Source organism: Oenanthe melanoleuca, chromosome 14 (assembly GCF_029582105.1).
Source record: "Oenanthe melanoleuca isolate GR-GAL-2019-014 chromosome 14, OMel1.0, whole genome shotgun sequence".
NCBI classification, from domain to species: domain Eukaryota; kingdom Metazoa; phylum Chordata; class Aves; order Passeriformes; family Muscicapidae; genus Oenanthe; species Oenanthe melanoleuca.
Genome location: NC_079348.1, coordinates 13962162 through 13988148, shown reverse-complemented (window position 1 = coordinate 13988148; position 25987 = coordinate 13962162). Strand labels below are relative to the sequence as shown.

General features: G+C 57.8%; 3 protein-coding genes across 5 annotated transcripts in view; 2 read left to right on the top strand and 1 right to left on the bottom strand.

Annotated features, from left to right (window-relative positions):
* The first annotated feature begins 97 nt into the window (after nt 1-97).
* Nucleotides 98-4931, top strand: NMRAL1 (NmrA like redox sensor 1). 2 transcript variants are annotated; one of them, XM_056503801.1, is made up of 7 exons: nt 98-257; nt 487-552; nt 722-960; nt 1696-1942; nt 2417-2607; nt 3538-3749; nt 4673-4931. In XM_056503801.1, exons 2-6 carry the CDS (start codon nt 513-515, stop codon nt 3706-3708), a joined length of 888 nt encoding a protein of 295 aa, XP_056359776.1. In that variant the 5' UTR covers nt 98-257; nt 487-512; the 3' UTR covers nt 3709-3749; nt 4673-4931. The 2 variants fall into 2 exon arrangements, with proteins under 2 accessions (XP_056359776.1, XP_056359775.1); XM_056503800.1 differs by having other exon boundaries at nt 3538-4931.
* On the bottom strand, nt 4577-14441 carry DNAJA3 (DnaJ heat shock protein family (Hsp40) member A3). Its single transcript, XM_056503799.1, has 11 exons — nt 14259-14441; nt 14015-14148; nt 13532-13615; nt 12776-12988; nt 11928-12080; nt 11029-11176; nt 10293-10357; nt 9327-9455; nt 8780-8895; nt 8388-8485; nt 4577-5622 (listed from the first exon to the last, which is right to left on the bottom strand). The coding sequence occupies exons 1-11, from the start codon at nt 14416-14418 to the stop codon at nt 5600-5602; spliced, it is 1323 nt and encodes a 440-aa protein (XP_056359774.1). The 5' UTR covers nt 14419-14441; the 3' UTR covers nt 4577-5599.
* Nucleotides 14442-15440: 999 nt separating this feature from the next.
* The window catches only part of LOC130259482 (mitochondrial import inner membrane translocase subunit TIM16-like), a 38035-nt gene continuing 27488 nt past the window's right edge, over nt 15441-25987 (top strand). Inside the window, exons 1-7 of one of the 2 annotated variants that reach the window (XM_056503793.1) lie at nt 15441-15576; nt 18476-18572; nt 18802-18876; nt 20271-20341; nt 20688-20871; nt 21489-21565; nt 22672-22722. In XM_056503793.1, coding sequence (XP_056359768.1) covers nt 15517-15576; nt 18476-18572; nt 18802-18876; nt 20271-20341; nt 20688-20871; nt 21489-21565; nt 22672-22722 — 615 coding nt within the window. In that variant the 5' untranslated portion in view covers nt 15441-15516. The remainder of the gene's footprint in view (nt 15577-18475; nt 18573-18801; nt 18877-20270; nt 20342-20687; nt 20872-21488; nt 21566-22671; nt 22723-25987) is intronic. The other variant, XM_056503796.1, reaches the window with a different exon arrangement.

Below are 25987 nucleotides of genomic sequence, written 5' to 3'. Positions count from 1 at the left end.
GACGGGACGGGACGGGACGGGACGGGATGGGATGGGAGCCCCAGGCCGGCGGTGGACAGGGCCTGGAGGGGATGGACAGCTGAGCCCCGCCCGGACGGGCGTGGCCGAGAGCAGCCGGGCGGAGCCGAACACAATCGGGTCAGTCATAATAGACGAACGCACTCAGCTCCAGCCCAACCGACTAGACCCGAGCCGAACCGGGGGGAGCCGAGTGAACCCGAGCCGATCCGGGGGGAGCCGAGTGAACCCGAACCGAGGTGAGGAGCCGTGTGAGGGAAGACTCGCCCGGTGCCCCGGGACCGGCGATGGCCCCGCTCCCGCCCCGCTCCCTCCCCGCTCCCTCCCCGCCCGGTTCCCCGGGCCCGGCCATGGCCCCGCTCCCTCCCCTGTTCCCTCCTGTTCCCTCCCCTCCTCCGTCCCCGCTCCCGGTACCGGTCCGGGGGCTGAGCCGCGGCCGTGCCACCTCGCTGCTTCTCGCCCTGCCAGAGCCCCGGGACCGCCCTCGCTGCTGCATGGCCGGGAAGAAGCTGATCGTGGTGTTCGGGGCCACCGGTGAGTGCTCGGGGAGAGCCCGGGCTGTGCCCGGAGGGGTCGGCGGTGCCCGAGCGGCCGGGAGGGAGGGTGAGGAGCGCGGGGAGCGAGCGGGGCTCGGTCCGTGTGGCTCCGTCCCGCGGCCCCAGCGCATCCCGGGGTCCCGGGCCCTGAGCGGCTGCTCCTGCAGGGGCCCAGGGGGGCAGCGTGGCCCGGGCGCTGCTGGACGATGGCACCTTCGCGGTGCGCGCCGTGACGCGGAGCCCCGGGAAGAAGGAGGCGGAGGAGCTGAGGCGGAGGGGAGCCGAGGTGGTGAAGGCGGATCAGGACGATAAGGCATCGCTGCAGCGGGCCTTGGCGGGTGCCTACGGAGCCTTTATTGTCACCAACTTCTGGGAACACTGCAGCAAGGAGAAGGAAATCGAGCAGGTAGCTGTCCTGACATTAACTGGGACCGCATGTGGAATGATCTGGCAGGGTGGATCGTGAGTAGCATCCAAGTGGGGACAGCACTTGGAGCAGCCGTGGCAGCCCTGATGATTTGACTGGACACTCCAGAAGACCCCAAGGCCTCACAAACACCAGGTCCCAGTTCTTTCAAAGCCAGGACTTGTTCTCTGTTCCCTCACAGTTTCATGGCTCCGGGTCCTGGTGCCTTCAGGGAGTTGATGAATTTGTTATGGAGAGCAGTTCCCAGGAGCTGGAGTAGCAGGAGTGGGAACACTTGGTTCCTCAGAACCTTCTCACGGCAGAGCTGGGACTGTCACCTGCAGACCTGTGGCTCTTTGTACTTGCAGTTTTGGGGCCAAAATCCCGCAGTATCACAGATCCCAAGGGTGGTGCTCACCCAGGGACAGATATTGCAAGGTAGCAGAGTTGCCACACCTGGATGGCAGCGAACAAAAGATAAGATAGTTTAGGGCAGGTATGTTGTCCAGGCAGATTCCTTATGCTGGTGCTTGCATGTTTGGTGGGTGTGTGGTCTTTCTTAAGTAGGACAGGGCTAGGAGAGGATTCAGCTCCACCTGGACATCACACTGTACTCAGCCCTGGTCCCAGCTGAGGGCAGGTGGGAGTTGGATCCTCACCAGAGAAAAGGGGAGGTGTGAGGATGTTGGGGATGTCCTGTTCCCCTCTTCATGGCTGTTTTCTCCCTGTGCCCAGGGACAGCATCTGGCTGACCTGTCCAAGGCCCAGGGTCTGCGCCACGTTGTGTTCAGTGGCCTGGAGAACGTGCACAAGCTGACAGGGGGCCAGCTGGAGGTGCTGCACTTTGATGGCAAAGGCGTGGTGGAGGAGTACTTCCAGAAGAGTGGGGTTCCCACCACCATCGTCCGCCTGCCCTTCTACTTTGAGAACTTCCTCTCCATCTTCAAGCCGCAGAAGAAACAGGGAGACACCTTTGTCCTGGGTAAGCAGGAGCTCTGTCACTGTCCTTGACTGTCCTCATCCCACTGTGCAGGGCCTGAGGGGTGGAGACACTGCCAGGGCGCTGGGCTGGTAGGTGAAGTTTGACCACAGCCTCCTTCAGCTTGACCACAGCCAGCTGCATTATGATCTTCAGACCTGGTTTTGGTGGCCTGCAGGAAATCAGCAACATCCTGGGCCTGTCTGTGGTGCTGGGGGCTGTTGTGCAGATGCCAGAGCAGCTCTGGACACCCCAGGTGCCTGTGTTTGGGGTGGTGGAGGTGGTGGGGCTGCAGACCCCTCACGGTGCTGCTCTGGTGTGGAGGTGTCTTAGCTCAGCCCTGCTCTCCTGCCTTGCCAGGCTGATGGGTGCTCTCATCCCTCCCTCACCTCATGGGCAGGGACTGGGAGCTGAAAACTGCGCTGTAGCTGCTCAGGGCTGGGCTGTACTCCAGCTAGGATCAATCTCTCCATACAGAGCTGCCCATGGGGGACACCCCAATGGATGCCATGGCTGTGGAGGACCTTGGGCCCATTGTGCTTTCCCTGCTGAAGTCTCCAGGGGAGTACATTGGCCAAGTGATAGGGCTCAGCACGGGCAAGCTCACCGAGGCAGAGTATGCTGCCATCCTCTCCCAGCAGACGGGCAAGAATGTGACAGCCAGCAAGGTAGGAAGTGTCCCTTGGTGTAGGTGATGTTGCTGAGGGACTCCAGCTGGTTTTGGTGCAGCCCAGCACTGGTGTCCAGGGTTAGTGCTGCTGCCCCTGGCTGTGGCTGGAGCACAGCTTGGCACCGACAGTGCCCTGTTGGTGTTGTCACTGCTCTCACATTTGTGGAGCACACAGATGTGCCCGGGCAGGTCTGTGCCTGGCTCCGAGGGATAACTGAGCTGGGAGGTCTCCAGAGGAGCCAGGGATGGGCACCTACACAAGAGGAGTGGGTGCTGGGTGCCTTTCCCTTCAGCAGGGCTTGCCCTGGAGCTTTGCTGTGTCACCATTACAACATTTCCTGGCCTCTGTGCTGTGTCACTATTAACAACACCCATGACCACTCCCTGCCCTTTCGTGACTTATTTTTAATCTTTGTTTGCATTTCCGTTGTGCCTCAGGCCAATACAATGGATGAGGGGTGTGGTGGTTCCCTGCCCAGAGAATAAAGTGCATTTTATTAGAAACCAAGCCCCTCTGATGCTCTCTGCAGCTTCTGCTCTCCCAGAAGCACAGTGAACCAAACCCTTTGATTCAGGGCAGGGAAGGATGTTTTGGGGTGCCAGGTGGCAACTTGAATTGCCTCCTGGAGCACCCAGTTTCTAGAAGCCCTCAGCCATAGCTGTGGTGTGAGGAAGGGCTCCCTCCCAGCTGCTGCAGACCCTGGCCAGCTGTGGCAGACCTGGGTGCTGGCCCGGGCTGGCTGGGCTGTTCCTGCCAGGCAGGGCTGCATCCTTTGCCCATCCCCAGCAGAAGTGCCTTGCAGAGCCCTCTGCATCAGTGCAGTGCTGCAGCAGGCTGCTGTAACAGAGCCCTCATCACATCCCCCCACAGGCTGAGGGGAAGCCCCAGCAGCCTCTGAAGGAGTTTTTTCCCCAAATGTGTTGGCAGGTCACCCCTGAGGAGTATGGGAAGCGGGACTTCCCTGGGGCCAAGGAGATGGCTGCCATGTTCCGTTTCTACACCCTGAAGCCAGACCGCAACGTGGCCCTGACCATGAAGCTCAACCCCAAGGCCCGCACCTTCCAGCAGTGGGTGGGGGACAACAAGAATGCCTTCTGAGCCTCCCCTCCCTCCTCTTCCTCCCTGGTTTCTAGCAGCAGGTAGGGGCACCTGGCTGAGGAGGTGAGGTGCCCTGAGCCATGCTGACTTCTCAGTAGTGGCCCAGGAGAGGCAGATCCTGCCCCAGCTGGGGAGAGCTTGGTCCATGTGCTGGTCCATGTGTGTGCTCCTGCAGCTAGCTGGGGCTGTTTAGGCAGCTAGAATAAGAGCTAAGCACAGACAGAGGGGTGGCAGAAGCACTGCCTTTGCAGCTGTCCTCAGGGAGCTTTAATCACTGTTGCTTTAATCAGTGTTGCTTTAATCACTGTGGGTGTTTTAGGGTGGTGGGGGCTTGTTTTCCCAGGATCACCTCCTTTCCCAGGCAGCTCTCAGCATATGGCAGCACGTGGTGGGCTGAAGGTGTGTACCCCAGGCATCCACAGCCAGGGCTGCTGCAGGCTCCCAAGCAAACAGAAGACAGGGATTTCTCCATGGATCTGGTTTAGGCACTGCAGCTGAGCCACTGGAGAGATGGAGGCTTAGTGTCACCCCAGCAAGCACGGACTGCAGTGACTTCCTGTGAGGGTAACACAAAAGCTGAGCCTGATTCCTCATCATACAGCTCTGGTTGTGGTCCTTGGGCTCCTGAGGCAAATTTCAGTCACTGTCCCAATGAGCTGAGATAAAACTCGACTTTTTCTAGCCTGTCCAAGGTTCGGTGGAAAACTCTCTTGTGCAGCTTTATGTTTAAAGTGAATCCCAGTCCCTAGCAATGCTAGAGCCATCCAACCCTGTCCCCTCCTTGTCCCAGACCTTCACTCCTGTTGCTAGGGGAGGGAAAGGAGGTGACAGACCAGGTGGAAGAGTAGACAAGGCAGCAAGGCACAGCACGTGTTAAATATCTTTATGAAGTCATCTTATTTACATGGGTACAGAATCACTTTACAGAAGTTTAATCAGGAGGCAACTGCGTGCTTTATTTCAGCAAATTAAGAAGGGCAAGACTACAGCATGTCCCTGTTTAACTGGTGTTGAACTGATGAGTACTGGGCTGATGGTACCTGCACGGTATCACAAACACAGCAGGCTACAGTAACCATGGAATACTCACTGCAAGAGCACAGCTGCATCTGGAAGGAGTGATCCACCTCACTTGCACTCTCACACAAGTAAAACAATGATGTTTGACCAATCCTTTACTCTATGGGTGTTGCACTAAAGTAATAAAAGATTTTTGTCCCCAACTGACAAAGGGCTCAGTGATCGACTTGTAGCAGTCCAGAAGCGACAGCAGTTGTGTGGTAACTTTAGTTATTTGGGGGATAAACTGGAGGCAAAGTGCAGATTCCATCACTGCTCTGTGCAGGCAATCAGCAGGATAGAGAAAGCCCAGGGCTGGGAGGGAGCCAGGCCAGCTGGGCTCAGACAGCAGCCAGCCCCAGGGAGATTCCACTTGGAGCTGTGCAGGGCAGCAGGGCTGGCGTTAAGATAAGGTTGGACCTCCCTGACTCAAGTCTCCTGGAGAGTTCACCTGGCATCCCAAAGGGCACCTGAGTGAGCAGTTGGTGGCCTTGGCCTCCATACAGCAAACTGCTGCTCTGTGCTGCAATATTGATTTCACATTTCCTCTGCTTTGGGTTCTAGATAATACTTCAACTTTTACCAAATAAGCTTCCAGCAGCAGTAGGGTTGTGGAGCAGCCTCCAGAGAACCACACTTCTGCAAAGTTGGTGTTTTTCTTCACTGCCAGTTCCTAGGACAGTGGGTGGGGTTTGTGTTGGTGCCTCTGTGGTCCGTGGCCTCTCCAGCTGGGATTCTTGCTGTGCTGCTGACTGACATCCTGCGTTCTCCAGAGCCTGGCTGCCAGAAAGATTCACCCCCAGCTGCATGGATGACCTGCTGCTGCTGGCTCCTAGTTCCCAGTAGAACGCTTTCCTGCGGTTGAAGTGAGAGGAAGGTTACAATTTCCTGGCTGTATCAGCACACAGCCCACTGCGGGAGCACCTCCCCTCCTGACCTGCTGTCACACTCTCAGCCCTACAGCACAGCCAGCTTTAAAGCCTACAGAGATGCAAAGCTGAGCCCCTGGAATCCAAGACTGTGTCTGCTGTAGATGATTCCAAGTCTCGGTGCTCCCTCATAACACGTCAGCACCAGCTGAAGCACCTGAGTTACACTGCAGTGATGCAGAGTGGCGTTTGCTGTGCTCTGTGACAAAGGCTGGCTCCTCCCTGGTGCTGTAAGGCCATGACAGGGGTGAATCCAGCCCAAGTGTGCCAGCAGTACTGGCTCTGCAGCCCAGGATTTGTGTGGCAGAACCCGGTCCCAGTGGGACCAGCTCATGGGAACACGCTCAGTGCCTGGAACTGGGCACAGCTCCAGCAGCAGAGCTGCAGGGGAGGCCAGCCACCTCCCCAAGGGAGCACCCAGCATCTGTGCTGCTCTTTGCTGTAGCAACAATGCACTTTAATCCCTGGCTTGTTGCTCCAGGTCCCAGGGGACAACTAGGGCTGTGCACACCCATGGCTGGAAGGCCTGAGGCTAAGTGAGAAGCAGCGCTGTGCTATTGTGCTTCCACCTCCCAAGAAGTGCTCAGTGTGGGGCAAAGACGACAGTGAAACACAAGAGGCCTCCTACCTCAGATGGGGTGTCAGGAGGTAAACATTTTCTTAAGTTTGGAAAGGAATCCCTCCTTGTTCTCCTGAGCCTCAGGCCTATCCCCGCCTGCGTCAGCGCTAGCCGTGGCCCTGCCACCTGGACACAAACAGCAAAGGGCTGCAGTCAGACATCTCCCAGCAGGGCCACAGGGGTGCTTCAGACAGGGAATGGCCAAGAGAAAGCAGCTGCTTGTGCTGCTCCCTCACATCCAGGGCTGCACCTGGCAGCGAGCCACAGCACTGGCCCCTTACAGTGAAACCTCTGGAGAGCCTGAATCCCAGAAGTGGAAAAGCCAACCATGAGCTCAGGTGCTGAGCTGTTCCCTTCCCCTCTCCCCAGCCCTGGTAAGGGAATTCTCGTGCTGCACAACAGTCAGGGACTCCACAGGCTTTGGAAATAAGTGCTTGGAACTGAGAGTCTGCAGCTAAAAACAAGTGGTGAACTCAATCACAGCCAGCCAGGATTTTATAGGGTTAAAAATTCTATACTGGTGGTCCCTGAAACAAGTTCTTCCTGTTTCAAGGTTGTGTCCTTGCAAAGCAGCGCAAAACCACAGCAGGAGCCTGATTTGTGCCATTGCAAGCAATGCTTAAACAGTATCAAGCAGAAAATTAACTGTTGTAGAATGAAAAAGGCTACAAGTATTTCAGACCAACTGTCCAGGTAATGAAACTTAAAATTGTCCTGAGAACTTGTTTATCCCTCAGAAGTGGCTGTAACAAGAACAAAGCAGACCTCCTTGCTAATCTGCTTTTTTCTATAGTAAAACCATCAATAACAAGATCCCAAATGCCCCCTCAAGCCTACTTTGTGCACAGAGACCACGGAGTCAGGTGCTCCCCAACCTCCCCGGGCTGAGTGCTGGGCTGGGACTGATGCAATGGAATGAAATCCTGAGGCAGGACACGCCTCCCTCAGCACAGCCTGTCTCTATACTGCAACCTACTGGCGTTCTTTTAACCCACCTTGCTGCTTCATCATGGTAAAAACTGGCAGGTTTGCATTTTAAAAAATTTGTTTGAAGAGTGGGATTTTTTTCTCTTTGGCACATAAATGCCTTAAAAGATGGAATGGAAATTCAGTGCTCAGAGCTCTCTGCCCTTCCCCCAAGGCTGACTGTAATATGGGAAAGACATAATTTCTGTGTTAGGAAAGCACTATAAAACAACACTGGGAAGTATTTGGCAGATCTTGCACTTAAGGCTATATTCCTCACTCTTTGGCATGTAGTAGAGCAGATTCTGGGATCATTCAGCAGCTCCAAAATGCTCTCACCTTTACCTAGTCATAAATGCCCTGTTGGATTTCAAACCAAAACCAAAATCCAGCAGACTTCAAGAAGTTCATTGATCCAGTTAAGCAAAGGAAAAAGCTGCTTTCCAGTAGTGGAAGACAAAGCTCCTTCCTTACTATTTTACCATGTGTTGTGCCTTTAGCTGCTGCCTCTTCCAAGCACCTCATCCCTGAAACTTAAAACACAATTTTCCATCTGTAGCTGGAGAGCAGCTTTACAAAGCTCCCAGCTGCCTTCACTCCTCCATGGCACTGACACTGGCACCAATGGACACTCCTAGCCCAGGTTTCCCCACACACACAGAGCTTAGCCCTAACTGAAACCCCTACCAGCATTCCAGGAGAAACAGCCCTGCTGTGCTCAGAAGCACACTGGATTGGGATCACACAGGAAACTGGCCTGAAGCATATTTGCTTTCCTGCTTCAAGGCAAGTCCTGGCACAGAGGAAGCAGGGAGTAGGAGGCATTCATCAGCACAGCTTGTCTGGACCCTGGAGTACGCAGTGCCTGCTCTCTGCTCACACAGGGATTTGCCCACTAAGTACTGGAATAAGCCTCCTGGGAAGAGCTGCCTCCCTGCCGTGTGCTCCAGCCTGCTAATACTGCACTAGAATATTTCTGTTACACCAGGCTGTGCTGCCACAGGCCTCACGCTGCCCCTGGCTCACCCTGCTCCCCAGGAATGCTCAGGGAGCTCTCTGCACTCCCAGCAGCTGCCCAGGGAAGGGCAGGAGCTCCCCCTGCTCACCTGAGGCTGTGTTGGTGACCCCGTTGACCGTGCCGTCCACGTCGGCCTCGTCCTCGGCGTAGCTCATCATTAAGGCTCGCTGGCGATCCGTCAGCCTCCTGTGGCACCAGGACACGGGCTCAGGGACAGCCTGGGGACAGGGCCCTCCCAAACCTCCCCCAGCAGCACCCACAAGGGGACAGGGACATGAGTACATTGTGTAGGAATACACCAGGAATCCACATATTCTTTAAATGAGCCATCTGTAAGGAATGCTCTATAAAGAATTCTCAGTGGAAAACGAGAGATAGGACCCACTGCATTTCACCTCATGGAATTTTCACAGCTTCTAAACAATCTTTTCTGCAAAAAATTTCTAAGATTTCACAGGAACTTGTTTCAGCTCTACTTACTGAGGAACTTTTATCTTTATGTGGATGTAGTGGTCTCCGTAGCCATAGCTGTTGACCTTGGGAATGCCTTTCCCACTCATCCGAATTTTCTGGTCTGGCTGAATACCAGGGGGTATCTATAAATACACAGGTGTCACATTTACTACTCTAATTCAACATTTATATTATAATCACACGTCTATAAAAATTATCTGCTTCTCCAGCAAGCTCTAAAGTAGGATGGGAGAGCTCTGGTACGCTCATGCATTGGGACACTTCCCAAAGCTAAGCCAGTAATGATGGAAAAGCTTTTGAAGGATTAAGTAAAGAACCTGATGCTGCCTGTAGCCCTCAGATGGGGCTTGTCCAGTAATCTCTTTCTTTCCCTGTCCCTATACAGCAACAGGAAAGAAGCTGTGACCAGGCAACTCATAAACTACCCAAGGCCCAATCCTAAAGGAGTCTGAAATGCAATACTGGCAGACTTAGGAGATTTTCCCCACCTTTGCAACAAAGGAGAAGCCTTTGCTGTGCCCCACTGATTCATGCTCAGTATATTGGTACTCACTGTGATGTTGATTGTCTCATACAAGCCTTGACACCGGGCTGTGCCTCCCAGCACGGCCTGAGCTACTGAGATCAGGAGATCCGAGTGGATGTCGGCTCCGTTTCGTCGGAACACAGAGCTCTTCTGAACCTGGAGGGCAGGAAAGGTCCAAAGAGCAGTGAGTCTCCTGGTAAACTGCTCCCAAGGGTCTCAGGAAAAAAATATGCCATCCTCAAACTGCATGGCTACGAACTGTGAGTTAGTATTTGGTCTTCTAGTAAAACACAGATCTTGACATAACTGAATTAGCCAAAGGATTGGAAGGATCCCTGCTCCCTGCCTCAGGAACTCCCTCCCCCAATCCTGCTGTTAGTTTATCCATGTCACTATGGTTCTGAGAGACAGACATGGCCTTGCCCAGCAAAGACAAGGGGGAAAGCCAAAAGTGAGGACATGAAGCACCTCTGCAGTGGCCTCACAGGCTGGAAGAGAATTAAACCTTCCTGCACCATGAAAGAGACGCTGAAAAAAATTTTCTCAAGAATGCATCTGGCAGGATTCTGACAGGAGGCCCAGCTACAGCACAGATACAAAGCAGCCCTTAAGATGGATCTTCTGGTGAAGAACTTCACCAGGCAGCCTCCTGTGGCACCTCCCACAGCTCTGCCACGCCTGCCAGCAGGCAGCTCCCTGCCACTTCCAAGACAAAAACTCAAGGCATGAAGAACCTACTCTGCATTTTGATTCACACTACCCTGAGGGCCTGGTTCTGAAACAAGGAGTCATTCTTCAATAACAGATTCAAAGTTACCCCTGTTGCTACAATGCATCTCTCCTGCTGTCTTAGAAAGTTCACAGGGATCACATTACCTCAGCTGTTCCAAAGGATCACTGGCGCTTTCTCCTCTGCCCATTCTGCAGTCCTTTCCCAGGCAGTTGAAAAGGGACCTATACCAACTTAAATAACAAACCAGCTTGGATACATACCCTGAACGTAATGAAAATTTCTTTCTTGCCCACAGGCATCCGAACTGTCTGCCCATCCTCAACACCTGCAATGAGAACAGAAGGGAATGTGACCTTGGGTGTAACCCACGTGGATACTTACAACTCTTGCCAATCCACAGCCCAAAGAAGGAGGGATCAGCACATGTTAATACCTCTGAGGTGATCCCTGTGCCCCCAACACGGCTGTAACTTCAATATCTACAGAATTCTTTACAGAAATGCATTGGATTAAGGAACACAGCAGCCTCCACAAGCTGCAGGGAAATGACAGGCTGCTCTCCCAGGGTGGTCTCAAAGAAGTAAGTCTTAGTGCCACCACTGAATTCTCCTCTCTGGTGAGGAAGGCCATTAGCACACCCCTCTGAGCCAAGCCAAGGCTTTCAGGATTCTCAACCACTCCCCAAGCTTCATCAGGGACAAATTAAAGACCCATGGCAACAAAATCTTTGGACATTCACTCTTTACTCTTCAAAACATGCCTAGGAGGACCCAAGCAAGAACCAAGGTTCAGGAAAGGCAGAGCAAACATGTATGTCCATGGCCAGAAGGTCCATGTCATCATGAGCTCATTCCATTGCCAAGCTCTCAACCTGCTTTGCTTTAAAGATGTTACTCTGCAGCAAAAGGTCTGACACTGCCCTCCATCTGTACCTGGCAGTGGCAGTAAATAAGTACAGTTCTTTAAGAGAGAGCAGCAGACAGGGACAGCACTGACCAGCTGGCACAGGAACCATGACTGTCTTCTTCTGCTTGATCTGCCCCGTGCCCCGGCACAGGACGCAGGGCGTGGTGATGATGGAGCCGCGGCCGCCGCAGCGCCGGCACGTGGAGCGCATCACGAACGGGCCCGTGTTGATGGTCTCCTGGGGAGAACAAACACACAGTGGGCAAACCATGAGTACTGACAGGGGACTTTTCACACAGCCTGATCACAGCCTGCCCAGAGATATCCTTCAGCAGGGGCTGGAGCAGAAAGCTGGCTCTGAAATCCACTCTCCATTTCATTCCAATCTCCACTGAACACCACTACTACTACAAGCAAGTGTTACGTGGTGAGGGCAAGGGAAACACACCTCAGTGTCTAGGCTCTAATGTACAAGAAGGAACAAAGCTCCTTACAGGGCTACAAACATCTGTGTTCTCATGAATGCAAGGACAATCCATTTACATGAATTACTGCCGGTGTCCAAGAAAACCTTATGGTGACTGAGCTCTGGACTGAAGCATACAAAGAATCAGGTGCATGGAAACCCAAAGCCTGCAGCTCCATCATTACCTGCATCTTCTTATTTTATTATTACCCTTGGTTTTCACCACTTTCTTCCACCCCCAAGTCAAAGCATATCCATTTATTGCCCAAGGAATTTCACAGCTGTTACATTATATTGATATGGTTTTCAGGATGTGCAGTAGCAGAGGATCCAGCCTGAAGGCTCATGCTTTCAGCTGGGCACCTTGACACAAAGAAAATCTTCCTATTAGCATCAAGCTGATATTAACTCAGCTTTACCCGAGATAAGCTGACGAGTGTGGTGAGAATTTTTCACCATGGAATGAAGTGCCTCTCCTAGAGAAGGGAGAGCAGAGCAGAACTGGTGCCTGCTCAGCACTTACCATGCCCGTGCCATTGCAGTAGTGACAGCGCTGAGCTTTGGTGCCAGGTTCGTGTCCTTTGCCATCGCAGCGCACACAGGAGTCCTGGATGTTCACCACAATCTCCTTGTTAACACCTTTTGCAGCTTGGGTGAATGTCAGTTCCATGATGTACTGCACAGGAAACATGGATATGGATCCATCACTGAGGGTGACAGGGTCTTAAGGAGACTGAAAAGACTTAGGCTAAATATCAAATGATGCTTAAAATAGAAGTCATCAGTAAAGATGACTGATCAAAGGAGGAAATTCTCCTTATATGAAAAATGTCAATTTTAGTAAAACCAGAAGTACCAAACACTTCCAAAGACAACATATGAACCACCAGCACTTAAAGGAGCATGTAGCTGCAGCATGAAGAACAAGACAGATTTTATTATGGGCCTCTCAGCAACATGAAGCTAATTAAGTTGCAAAATTAAGCCAATTAAGCAGCCAAACATATTGCTGGAAGGCCTGGTTTATAGTTCCAAGGTATTTTGTGGGTTTTAGCATTACAGATCAAAGCAGGCATACGAAAATCAACCTGCAGCAGAAACAATGCCTCTCCAGCAATGGAACTGCTCAGCAGTACTGGGTGATGTCAGTAAACACCAGAGAAGTATCTCAAAATCAGAGTGGAGATGTGGGGTGTGTTTCTACATAGCTTAGCAGAACTATGAGACTCTCCCCATGCCATGGGACACTCGCACACTGACATTCCCAGAAACAACAACTTGCTGAAGTTCCCAGAGCGCTCTGTGAAAGAAGCTGGGGAGACACACTGGTATGAGTTTCCCATTTCATTCCTAAACAAAAGCACTTCTTACCTCCTGTGGCTGGTCAAAGACAGTCTGAAAATCGCCAAAAGGGGATCCTGAGAACTCCCCAAAGATCTTCCTGAAGAGCTCCTCGGGGTCGATGGAGGGGCCGCTGCTCCAGTACTGCCGCCCCGCCCCGGCCCCGGCCCCCGCCGCGCCCGCCTCGAAGCTCGCCGTGCCGTAGGCATCGTACTGCTTCCTCTTCACCTCGTCACTCAGCACCTGGGGCAAGCAATGGGGCCATCAGGGCACTGCAGGACCCAGGAGATCCAGGAGGATCCCTGCATCTCAGGTTTTAGATCCTCCATCAAGGTCTCACCCAGCTCTCAGCACCACAGGAGTGCTGCTTCCCACGTGTCTCTTGGCTTGTCACCAGAAATATGACAGTCTTACTAATTTATAATTTATATAAAGCAGCTGATCATTTTTATGTCAGCTAAAGAGAGCTGGAATCAAAAAACAGTGCTGGGGGAACACAGTGAAAGGCCCTCTGTCTCAAATACCTGCTGACAGGTTTTTTATTCATTATTTAAACTGACAGTAATTCCATGGAAGAGACATCCATGCCAGTCACTGCTAAGGAAGGGGAAAACTGAAAGAGCCCAAAGCAGCTAAATCAGATACTTGGACTAAGTAATTTCTTGGGACAGAGGTGATCCAGATTGAAGTGCATCAAAAACCAGCCATGGTTTTACAGGAAGAGCTTCCCCTCATCTTCCCTCTAATCTTTCCTACTTCTCATCACAATACTATCCTGCTATTTACCTCATAGGCTTCTGCCAGCTGAGAGAACTTCTCCTTTGCTTTGGGGTCGTCCTTGTTTGTGTCAGGGTGGTATTTCTTTGCCAACTAAAAAACAAAATCCAACTATTAGGGACAGGCAGTAGTTATTTATTTTAGCATATCTCACATGTCAAAAAAACAAATGAGGCAGAGCCTGGCATTCACTTAGATGCATTCCTGGGAACTAAAACCCTTCATTTTCCTTTATCAACCCAAAACAAGGAACTACAGGAGCTGATCCTCATCTTCTCAACAACTCTAGATCTTTCTGGAAGGAGACAAGCAATGACAGCACAGGCAGACCATGCTCATGCTTCTGGAAGCGATCCCCAAGGCCACGCGCTGAGCTTTCCCACTGCCTCCACCCCTTGTCAGCAGCGGCTCCGAACACGGGGATGGGTTTGTTCCCTGCCCGCCGCAGGGGCGGCCCCGGCTGCTCTCGCTGCCCGGCCGGTGCCCACGCACCTGGTAATAGGCCTTCTTGATCTCCTTCTGCGTGGCGGTGCGGGGCACCCCCAGCACCTGGTAATAGTCCTCCTTGGCGCGGGCCGCGCTGCTGTGGAAGGCGGCGGCGGCGGCGGCGGCAGCGCGTTTCGTCCCTGCGGGAGAGGAGGAGAGGAGCCGCCGTGAGGGTCGGGCCGGGCCGGGCGGAGGAAGGGACACTGCCGGGAGAAAAGACCCGCGGCCCGCCCGGCCCCGGCGCCCTCACCCGCGGCGCAGAGCCCGGCACGGAGCAGCAGGAGGCGGCGCGGGGCGCGGGCGGGCGGGGCGCGGAGCCCGCGGAGCAGCAGCAGCAGCGGCGGCCGCGCGTTCCCCGCCCCACGCCCCGCGGCCGCCCCGACCCAGCGCGATGCGCTCCCGGCCGCCATCTTGGCCCGCGCGCGGCGCTGCGCCTGCGCACCGCACGGCGGGGACGGGCCGCGCACGCGTACGGTGCGGCGGCCGTGGTTGCGTCAGACTAGCGCATGCGCGGGGCCCGGCGGCGCCGCGGGGCGGAGCGGGAGGCGCTGTGGGGACCCGGCTGGGGACAGCGGGCACAGCCCCCTGCGGTACCCTCGTGCGGCGGGGCTGCGAACCCTGCCCTCTGCTCTGTCTGCGCCCTTCCAGGGCTGCTGCTCTTCTCCCCTAGCAGGTGAAATATCTGACAGAAAGGGGAATAAAGGCTCTGAAACCACAGCGAGCGTAGTGACGCAGCGCCCACAATCACACAGCGCAGCAGCCTGGCGCGGCACCCACAGCGAGGCAGCAGCTTTCCTCTGGAGAGGAGGAGGACGATTCGTGCCAAGCGTGTCTCCCTCCCGCCCTCGTCACCGGGGCTGGCGCCCCCGAGCGCTCCTCAGCCGAGGCTCCGCCGGGCTGAGCGGCGGCCGGGACGCGCCAGCCCCTGTGCGCACCCGCCGCTGTCACAGCCCGGGCGAACGCAGGGCGTGGGTGACAGCACAGCCGGGCCCAGAGGGCTCAGTGGGCTCAGATCCAGCGCTGCCTCCTCCTCCTCCCTTCCCGGCAGCCGTGGGTAGACAAAGGCCTGCTCACCGCCGGCTGCCAGCCCGTGGACGGGGCGAGCACGCCGAGCCCACGGCGCTGGAAACCTCCCGCTGTGCCCGTCCTGCTCGCCCCGAGCCCGCCGGAACCGCTGTCCCTGTGTGCAGCAGAGCTGGGTGACAGCCCGCTGTGACCACGAGCCTCTGGGAGAGAGGAAGGGAATCCCCAGAACGCCGCACAGTCACCCCAGGCGGGGCTCCGCCGCCGAGGTTGGAGGCTGTGGCGGGGCTCCGAGGAGCCGGGGCAGGGTGTCTGTGCCCTGCTCGCGGTGACAGCAGGGACACGGCACACACGGGACACGCGTGGGGCGGGGCCCGGGGCGGGGCGGGGCCGCGGGGCGGGCGGAGCGGCGGGGCCGGGCCGGGCCGGGCTGGGCTGGGCCGGGCTGGGCTGAGCAAGGTTCGGTGCGGTACAACCGGAGCGCCATGAACCGCTTCAAGGCGTCCAAGTTCCGGCACACCGAGGCCCGGCTGCCCCGCAGGGAGGTGAGCGCTGCGGGACCCGCCGGTACCGGGGGATCGCGGGGGCGGCGGGACAGGGACAGGCACGGGGACAGGGCAGGACCGGCCCCGCCCCGCGGCTCCGCAGCCGTGGCATCGCCGGTGTGGCGGGGCCGTGCCCGGGTCCCCCGGCCGCGGTGCGGGTGCGTCGCCCGGGCGGCCCCTCCTTGGCACCCGCTGCTGCCCATCCCGGGGTCCGCGGAGGATCCCGGCACCGGGGCGCTCCGCAGGTGGGGGTGGTGGGGAGCCCCAGCCCTGTCCTGGGCCAGTGCAGCCCCCGCGGCCGGCAGCGCTGGAATGGGGTACCCGTGCCGTGGTGGCTGCTCCCTGCCTGCTGCTGGGCACGGCTGGCACAGGCGGTGCATCCCCGGTTCTTGCTGCCCACTGCCTCTCGGTATCTCACACTCCGGGCCTGTGCCAGCCCTGGAACCACGCACTGAGTGTGAAATGCTGGGCCTTGCTCCTGCCACCCCGCTCTGCTACCCTGCTTCCGCAGGCACGGAGGAAGTGCTGGGCCCCACGGGATGCTGCTGAGCTCCATCACCCTTGCCACGAGCTGTGGAGCTGGGCACCGCTGGGGCCAGGCAGCTCTGCGGGTGTCATTGGGCATCACAGAGCCAGGTGATGCCCAGCTCTGGTCTCTGCTCCATGAATAACAGCCCAAATCATGCCAAGCGTCCCAATCCATCCTGGCACGGTGTTGGTAGTGGGTAGCCCTACCCTGCTGTCCCCCAAACCACAGAGACAGTCTCCTAGGTGCCTGTCCGTACAGATTTGGCAGGACAGGGGCAGAGATGCAGAGTCAGGGCTGGGTGAGTCACATCAGGGAGTGTTACCAGGACACACAGCCCTTCTGGGGGCTTCCCGAACTGGGCACTCTTCACCCAGCTCCTCCTCAGCACCTCAGCACTCAGCTGTGAGTGAGGCTGCTGCTGCTGCTCCCAGTCCTTGGGTGTGCACACATTCATTCTGTGTAACTTCCCAGCCAAGCTGTCCTTGCACCCAGCCAGCATGGCCTGTGCACACACGCCTCTGCAAATCCAGCAAACATCCTCTGAGTTCAGCTGTGGGAGGCCCCCAAGCCCATGGCGTGGTGTGTCTGCAGAGCAGGTGTCGGGTCACTGAAATCTCAGCTGGATGAAAGTTTGGCTGTGAATCCCAGCGTTCAGATGAGTCACTGGCAGTGGGGAGGGTGCGTGCCTGTGGGGCGTGGGTGCTGGGACACCTGGCTGTGCAGGGCATGGCATCCTCCAGGCAGGGACATCCTGTCACCGCTGCCCTGGTGATGATTCCATGGTGGGGGAGCTCCTAGGGACAGTGTGCTCTCCCTGTGTGCAGGGAGGGATCTGCTGTGCAAGGTGGCCTTTCCAAAAGGCTTTTCCCATTCAGGCATGAAACATATCCTTGGAAGTGAGGCCACACACTCCCCGTAGGGCAGGAGGTGGAGAAGGAAGTCTTGTCACCAAACCCATCTCAGGTGTCACAGCAAGAAGCTCTGTTCTGTCCCCAGCAGAGCAGCTGTTTATGGAGGCACAGCAGACACCCGACCTGGCTGGATCAGGAAGCGCAGTGTAAACATCAGGGATCACATCTGAGTCTTCTCCTAAGGCAGCATCTGCAGGGCTCTGCTGGCAGATGGCCCTTGAGAGCTCACAGTTGGTTCTAGGGGTGTAGCCAGGATGGTTTCATGTGCTTTCCCGGGTATGCTGGCACACTGCAAGATCACTTCCTTGGGGGCTGCTGCCCTCCTGTGTGTGGGGAAACTGTGGGGTCAGGATGGAGCAGCTCTGTGGAACCTCACTGCAGGGATCCTGCGTGGCACCCCTGGTGCTGGGGACCAGATGTGACTGGAGCCCCCTCGCTGAGGGCCCCGTGCAGGGTGATGGGATGCAGATAGTGGGGTCCTTATTCCAGGGTCCTGCTCATGCTCCCAACCTGTTCCCCATCCCCACTGCAGCCCCCTGCCCACCTGCTGGGTGTGGGGACAGGAACTGCCTTTGGTAGGAGAAGGGTTAAGAGGTCTGCACTGAGCTGTGAGGGGAGGAAGTGCTGCAGGAACCACTGCTCCCTGTCAGGCCTCCAACGGAAGTTGTGCAAGGAGAGGAAACCTGGGGCTCAGGGTTTCCCTTCCCTACCTGGGTATCTGCCCAGTTTGAGGGGTATCCACTGCTCTGGACACCCACTGCAGCTCCAGGAGTGTGCTGTGGGCACACAGGCCTGGTGCCAACCATGAAACTCCTGCCATTGCCACTGTCAAGGGTTGGACTTGGCCCTGGGTGTTCCAGGGAGCTCTTGGCCCTGGTGGCCACTTGAGGTGAGGTGTCTGTGTCACCTGGAGTGGGTCTGCCTGATGGAGGATGTCCCACGAGTGCAGTGCTCAGCCCTGGGAAACACTGCAGAGTGGGAGTTTGCTTTTGGAGCTGTAATGGAGCTGCTTGGCTCTGTCCATGTGTATGCTGCTGGAGGTGTTTATTGGCCTCAGTCAGCCACAGCTTGACCCTGTGATGCTTCACTGCCCAAGAGCTGTTGTCCCATCCAGATTCTCTGGTACTGGTTTAGTGCAAAGACCTCTGAGCACTTTGCACAGTGGAACAGCCCAGAGATGGGCCAGTCTTGGGGGGAGGCAGCACCAGGAGCTGGGATGCTCTTGTGTTCTATCCTGCAGCCCAGTGAGGGACTGTGCTTTGTGACAGGAGCGTGAGCAGCCGTGGGACACCCCAGAGGACGGGATAATCCCTTTGGTGTCTGCAGCTCTCCATCAGCATGGCAGCTCCTCTGGGGCTGAGGGTCTCTGGCCATGCTGTGCCAATGCTCCTCCAGCCATGTTCCAGGCCCTGCCATAACAAGGCAGCCCCTGGCAAGGTTTTTCCCCTCTATGTCCTAGGCCTGGATCAGTGGTATCCGAGCAGGCTCCGTCTCATCCTGTGGGAACCACGTGAAGGCCAGCTGCTGCTGGATCGCCTTCAACGCCGAGGCGGCCGGTGAGGCAAAGGGTCCCCAGCACTGCTTGGGGACTGGGATGGATTTGTCCCAGGGGTGGGGCTGGGTGGTGGGTCAGAGGCACCAGGGTGAGTGGAGGAGGCTTTCCCTGAGACCCCCCAAAAGTGCTGACAGTCCCACACCTCTTGGCTAGCATTGCAAAGCTGGGTGCCTGTCGTGTGTGCCTGGCTGGGAGGGATTCCTGACCTGCTCCTGTGCCCTCTCCTGCAGGTGTGCTGGGCATTGTGCCCCTGGAGTGTGAGGATGGGGGCAAGAGGACCATATCTCAGCTCTGCTGCCACTCAGGTGGGTGTCAGGTGCCACCTCCCACCTCCACAGGACGTGTTTGGCCCTATGTGAGCTGTGTGAGGGGTTCAGGTGCTGAGTCCAAGCCAGGCAGGCCATGCTGGGCTGTCTGCCAGGCAAGAGATGTGGGGATCTGCCAGGGACCATCACCTATGGACAGGGTGACACCAGGAGGGGCTCTGCCAGGCTGGAATCAATCCATGTTCCTTTGTCTCTCAGCTGCAGTGAGGCCTGAACTTGTTGCTCTTCCTCACATGCTTCCAGCACAGCCTTTCCACATTACTCATAGCACACCCTGAAATTCCCAGTGCCAGGCTGGAGTTGACATCACCAGGGCATCACTGGCTCTGGTGGCAGGAGGAACAGGCTGGACCAGCAGCTCTGATGTGGGCAGAGTGAGTGTGGCAGGGAATAGGCAGTGGCAGCATTGCTGCAGGCAGAGCACCAGAGCTCTGCCCTGCCCAGGCACAGGAAGGGGTGGTGCCCACCCCAGGGTGCCCCTCTCTTGGTGTGTGAGTAGCAGCCTGAGGGGCACTGACCATCCATTTCCCCAAAACTACAGCAAAGCAGCAAGATGTGAGCTGGTTCCAGCACCTCCCTGCGTGTGTGCCCTGGCACGGCTGCAGGGCTGCACAGAGTGCCCAGCCTGCACCACCTCAGCCCCTGGCACCAGGAGCCTCCTCGGGTTGGAAAAGCAGGCAGTGAGTTCTGCTCCCTGGGGGCGCCAGAGGGGTGCACAGGAGCCAGCACCACCTCCATGGCTTCCTAATGGGATCAGCAGGAGTGCTTTGAAGCCGGCTGTGCCAGAGCAACGCCTCCGTGGCAGGGAATGGATTTTCTCTCCTCCCGGCTGGATGCAGCCGAGCGAGCTGCCTGCTCTTCATGCCTCCAGGGCCTGTCTCCTGGAAGCAGAAAAGTACACAGTGACCTACTTTTCTGAGCGTGCCAAATGTATCCGAGGGGCTGCTGCTGCTGGTGCCAGCCTTCCTCCCGCCAGCCCTGCTGTGGGACCATCCCTGCCACTGGCATGCCGGTCCTGGAGGGTACAAAGGGAGCCTTGTCACCAGCAAGGCTCCAGCAGGACGTGGCACAGACACCCTGGTGCTGTCTGTGCTGCTCCCTGTGCCTTGTGGGGGTGTCAGTCCATGGATCAGACAGGGGAATGCTCCCTCCAGGGTTTCTATCCCTGCCAAAGGGGTGCAAGTCCCTGAGGGATAGAGTAGAGGGGCTCAAGCACCCACAGCAAAGCTGACCTGCTCCAAAACGCCTCGGTGGGGCTGAATCTGCCCCCCACTGTTGGGTGTGTAGGGAAGGAGTCAGGCTGGGAAGAGCAAAAAAAAACCACACTGTTTGCAAGGGAAGATGGGGACGAACTTCTACCCTTCTCCTTCCAGATGTGGTCACAGACTTTGACTTCTCTCCCTTTGATCAGCTCCTGCTGGCCACGGGCTCTGCTGATGAGACGGTGAGTGCTCAGTGACAGGGTCCCAAGGGGCCATTTTGTGACCCTCAGCCTGTCTCTGGGATTCACTGCAGAGCTGGGGTGATGGGAGTAAGAGGAGCCTGGGGTGGAGGGTGCCAGTATGGGGAGAACAGAGTGGGACATCCCCAGGGGGACAGAGCAGATAGCCAAGGACCAGCCTCCTCTCATCTGGGTCCTGATCCCACCGAGCTGCAATGAGGCATCACCTGGGAATCCTCAGGGACCAAAGCCTGGGAAAGCTGCAAGCCCAGGTGGAGCACTGCCAGCACCCAGCTGGGTCCTGCTCACCTGGCCTGGGACTGACCACCCTCCTCTCCTGGGGCTGCAGGTGAAGGTGTGGCGCCTGCCCAAGCGTGGCCAGGACATTCCCAATGGCGCGGGGCTGACCCTGGGGCCCGGGGGGGCCCCGGTGGACACGCTGCAGTTCCACCCCACGGCAGATGCTGTCCTGGCCTGTGGTGCAGGGAAGAGAGTCACTGTGTGGGACCTGGGGCAGCAGCAGCCTCTGACAGGTAGGCAGGGCTGTGACTGCCCGTGACACGTGTCGTCCCCCATATGTCACTGTGTGTGCTCTCTGTGTGTCTGCCTCATGTGTCACCGTGTGTCCTCCCCATGTGTCTCACTGTGCCAGTGCCTGGGCTCGAGGCTGTGTCACCAAACAGGCAGCTCAGGTGGCTTTTTGGGCAGGGCACCACAACCCCTTGTGCCTGTGCTCCCTACCTATGCTCTGATGCAGTGGTGTGAAATGCTCCAGTGCTGCCCAAGGTGTCCACAGAAGTTCTGCTGGGGATCTCCTGGGTGATAGGTCCCTCTCTCTGCATGTCCAAGGACATGGGTACATGTGGGTGGTTGCTAAGCAGCCTTGCCCAGACCTCAGCCACCATGAGGGGGAGAGGAGATGGGTGGCAGCATAGGCCTGGGCTTTCCCAGGGCTCCTGCTCTTTGTATCCAGCTGCCAGCAGTACAGGAAAGCTCCCTGCTCAGACACAGCAATGTTCCATTGGGTCCTGGCTGCTACCAGCCTTTTGGAAAGGCCAGATCATTTCTCCTGGGAGTTGTTCTGGGTAGGAGAGCGATGGTTCCTGCCTGTCTGCTTAATCCTGGCCCTGACCCTGCTTTATCCCTGCAGTCCTGGACTCCCACGGGGACCAGCTGCAGAGCCTGACCTGGAAGCGCGATGGTCGCCTCCTCGGCACCTCCTGCAAGGTGAGCAGTGCCCAGGGTGACCTCGCTGTGGCACGGCATGCATGGGCTGTCTGCCAGCTGCTGGATGCACCCTGGTCCTGGGGGCACCGTGTCACAGAATCCCAGGATGGTTTGGGTTGGAAGGTTACAGCTCGTCTCGTTCCTGTCATGGGCAGGGACACCTTCCCTTAGCCCGGGGTGCTCAGAGCTCCATCCAGTCTGGACGCTTCCAGGCATGGGTGGCATGGAGGGACGGGTAGTTTTGGGATGGAAAAGGGCAGGAGTGCGGTCAGCGAGCCGCGGGGAGGCGGGCAGGGAGCAGCACTAGATGGCGCCGGCCGCTCGCTGCGGGACGCGTCGGGAACGCGCGGGGGCCGCGCCCGGCCGGGCGGGGCGAGCGGGCAAGGGCGGTGTGCAAGCCACGAGCCCCCCAGGCCCGGCAAGCAGCTCTGAGCACACAGCCCCAGCCCTGGCTGGGAGCGCAGCCCGAGCCCAGGGACAGCGGGGGGTTCGCGGGGGGAGCCCCGCGGTGCGCCCCGGGGGGAGCCCGGAGAGGCTGCGGGATGAGCCGGAGTCCCAGCTCATGGATGGAGCCCCGTGCCCAGCGTGTCAGCTCGGCTCACCGGGTACAAGACCAAGCCGTGCCAGCTGGAGTGCAGATCAGTCCCTGTGCCGTGTGGCTCTGGCTGCTCCCCAAACAGCACCCTGGCAGCAGGCCTGGCACCCGGCCACCCCCTTGCTGCCTCTGTGCCCTGCCAGCCTTGCCAGAGGGGGTCCCATACCCCATTTGGCAGAGGGAAGCCAGACAAGAAGGAGCTCGTTCCCTTGCAGCACTGTCAGGATGGCATCTGAGGGTCAGACTCCAGCCCTGGCCCTACTTTGAAGGCTCCCTCCTCTTCTGGAGCAGTTTTGAAGGTGTCAGGGTCCTGGTGCGGCTCTGGGGGTGCCCCTCTACCCCCAATGTGGGAGATCACAGTGCAAGCCATCCATAGGGATAGGCACTGCAGGCCGGAGAGTGATGGGCAGGAAGGGGAGGGCTGCTCATTCCAGCCTTCTGCCTAATGCATCCTGACATCCCACTGGCCCCAAGGTCCTTAACCCTTCTCTGTTTTCTTTTATCTCACCAGGACAAGAAACTGCGGATCTTTGACCCCCGAGCAGGCCCAGCTGCCTCCCAGGTACTGTCCCCTCTGGATCTGCTGCAGGCAGCCCTGCCCAACCTGTTCCCTGCAGGGGGGTGAGCTTTGGTCCCCCAAACTGTCCCAGCCCTGGCTGGGCTTGGGAGTGGCGAGGAGCTGAGGGCAGGGGGAATAGGGCTGTCCCCTTAACCCAGGTGGGGTTTGGCAGGGGGGCCCCTGCCCTGGCACCAGGCCAGGGAGCACCCCCAGTGCAGTGGCACATGCCAGGCGAGCCCCATGGGTGGCAGGGCTTTGGGCTTCTGGGCTCTGCAGGCTCCTGGGCTCTGCCCTGCTCTGTGGGAGCTGGACCAAAGGCTCTTGGGGACGAGGACCCGCCAAGGGCAAGGGCTGGGCGGCCAGATCCACACAACTCAGCAAATAACAGTGATTAGGAAATAAGTAGAGAATTTAAGCCTTGACGTCAAGTTCAAACAGCCTCTTATTAGAGGTTTCCTGTGGCTTGGGGGCTCTGGCTGCAGAAGGGGCTGGAAGCCTTTGGGAAGGGAGGGGTGCAGTGGAGAGCAGGGTGCAGTGGACTCTGTCATTCGTGGTGGATCTCCTGCTGCCTGTGGGCTCGGGAAGTCAGTGGCCTCTGGTGACAGTGCTCGGGCACAGTGGTAACCCCAGGCATTGATGGAAGGGAGCTGGAGCTCCAGTGCTGCACCAGGACTTCCCACCTGCTCCTGCCCATAACCCAGGTGCTGAGCTCCCCAAAGGCCCCTGGGTGCTTCCTGCAGTACAAATGATGCCCTGACCCTTCAGGCAGCCTTATAAACACCCCACCACAGAAAATAAACACAAACCCAGCCGTGACACGTGCAGACGAGCCAGGGCAAAGTGCTTTCAGCACTCCAGCGGCCGCTGCAATCCTGTCCTGCTCCAGTTGCCACTCAGCATGGCTGGAAGATCCCATTCTCTACTCCAAAATTTATCCACCGCCGGCCTCAGTGCTCCCCTCCCCTCCTGGCCCCCCTCCTCCCCCTGCCAGACCTGTCGGCTTGTCTGATGGCGGAGCTGTGAGTGCAATGGGCTCGAGCCAAGTCTCCTGGGGAGGGTGGACTCTGTCTCGCTGAGCTATTAAAAATAACGTGTGAATGATGGTGGCTGTTCAAAGCAGGCAGTTCACTTCCCTCCACTGCTGTCTGATCCAGCCCGGGGCCGGCGCTCCGCGTTTGCCAAGAGAAATATGCACCTTCACTGCCTCGGCCCTGCCCGGCCGGCTCGCAGTGGATGGAGATGTTTAGTCTTGGAGAAGTGCTCTGCTGAAGGGGAAAACTTTAAAATGCCATAAATCCTCTGGAAGTTCGCACAGGGCTTGCTTAGCCAGAAGGAATAACGCTCCTGGGTTTTGTTCTTTTCTTTTTTCCCCATCGCTGGAGGGCTGGGTTCATTGGAAAGTCTCCTTTTCCCCGGGCCAGTGCGGTCACAGAGCCGGGTGATGCCGGGGCCACTGTGCAGTGCCAGCACCTCGCAGGCTGCTGGCTTTGAAGTTGCCTGTTTTTTTGCAGAGGTGAGCTGCAGGATGGGTTTCCCAGCTGTGCTGGCCCCTGCAGCACCGTGGGTTGGGTTTCCTCACAGCCAGCACAGGGTCCCGCTGCCGGCTCGCCCTGGTCCCTCTGTGGAGCTGAGAGCCAGCCCCAGGCTGCTCCTCCGGCTGGATTTCTTAATTTGCCAAGCCTGCCTCATTAAACATTCCTTTGTTTAGAGCAAGGGAAAAGAATGAGAGGGAGCTAAAATAAGAAGCTCGGGGAGGAGGGGTCGCTTCTCCTAGTACCTGGTGCTGCTCTCAGGTACCATGGATATGGCACACATGAGGGTGGGTGACAAGGAGGGTGACTGGCAGGCTGCCCACACCCTGTGGCCATGTCCCTGCCAGGGCCTGACCCCCCATTCCCGGCTACGCCCGTGGCAGCTATTTTGAGCATATCCCAGCAGCGGGCAGACGTGTGTGACGCAGCGTGGCCGGGCTCTGGCTGACCCCGTGGGGTGCCTGGTATGTACCCGGGGCCATGATTTCCCTTGGGAGAGCAGTGGCCTCATTCTGCTGGATCCCCATCCCTTTGCTGCAGCCCCTTTGTGAGCATCAGGGCTGTGCTCACACCCTGCTGCTGCTCTCTGTGCCCTAAACTGGCAGTGGAGATGCCAGGGCTGCCCTGGGTCCTGCCTTGCCACCCCGTGTAGCCACGCTCCCGCTGCTGGCTCAGTCCAGGTCCAAGCACCACTGTCCTTCCAAAGAATTCTGTCAGTTCTGTGCTCTGCCTTATCCCCTCCCAAGGCCGCGCTGCCCCGGCCGCCTGTCCTCCCCTCCCACGGGGTGGTGGTCGCCCTCCTCGCCTTGACCCTCCCCCTGGAAGCGAGTCACGTCCTCTCTCTTGTGGCTTTGGCCCTGCCGGGGCTCCATGTCGCTGTTCCTGCCCTCACCCTCCTGCAATCCCCGCGCAAACCCAACCAAATATCCTTCCCATGCCCCCCCCGGGTCCGCCCTTGATGGGACAGGGGACACAAGGCTGAGCAGGGAGCTTGAGCACCGAAGCTCCATACCCATGTTGTATCCAGCTCGTGCCTCCGGTGGGTCACCAGCACAGTGCAGGGCAGTGATTCGGATATGCCGTGGGCTGCTAAGGTGGCATCTCTGCTTGCCCACTGCCACCTTCCCCTGGGTACAGAGCCCATCACGTCCTGCTCCCCTGCACAGGCTGCTGCGAGGGGCTGTGTGTGCATCTGGCCGGCACCTGGCTCCCGGGACAGGCTGGAGCAGGCGCCGTCCGTGTGGAGCTGCAGGGCAGCCCTGAGCTGGGATGGAGAGGAGCCGGCTCCGTTCTCACGAGAAACTTCCTCCGCCGGCGTTTGGGCAGGGCCGGGGGCGAGGGAATGGCCGCGCACCGGGCGTAATGAGCGGTGCTAATGAGCGGGGCCGGGGCTGAGGGCGCCCGGGGACAGCTGGGACAGGGTCCCTGGGGGTTTGTCCCCGCCGTGGGTTTGTCCCCCCAGCTCGTGGGTTGTGCCCGGGGCAGAGTTCAGTGATGGGCAGCAGCCGGGGCTCACAGCCCAAGCACAGCCGGTGCTGTCCCAGCCCTGCTCGAGGTCCCGGGGGGAAAAGCACTCCAGCCCCTGTCCCAAGCCATGGCCACCATCCCATGGAGCACATCAGCTGTGCCTCAGTGGGAAATACGCCATGGAGAGGGTCCCTGGGGGCAGCGTGGCCGTGGTGGCAGGGTGATGCTGTGGTGGACTGGAAATCCAGGTTTGGGATGATCTGGTTGTG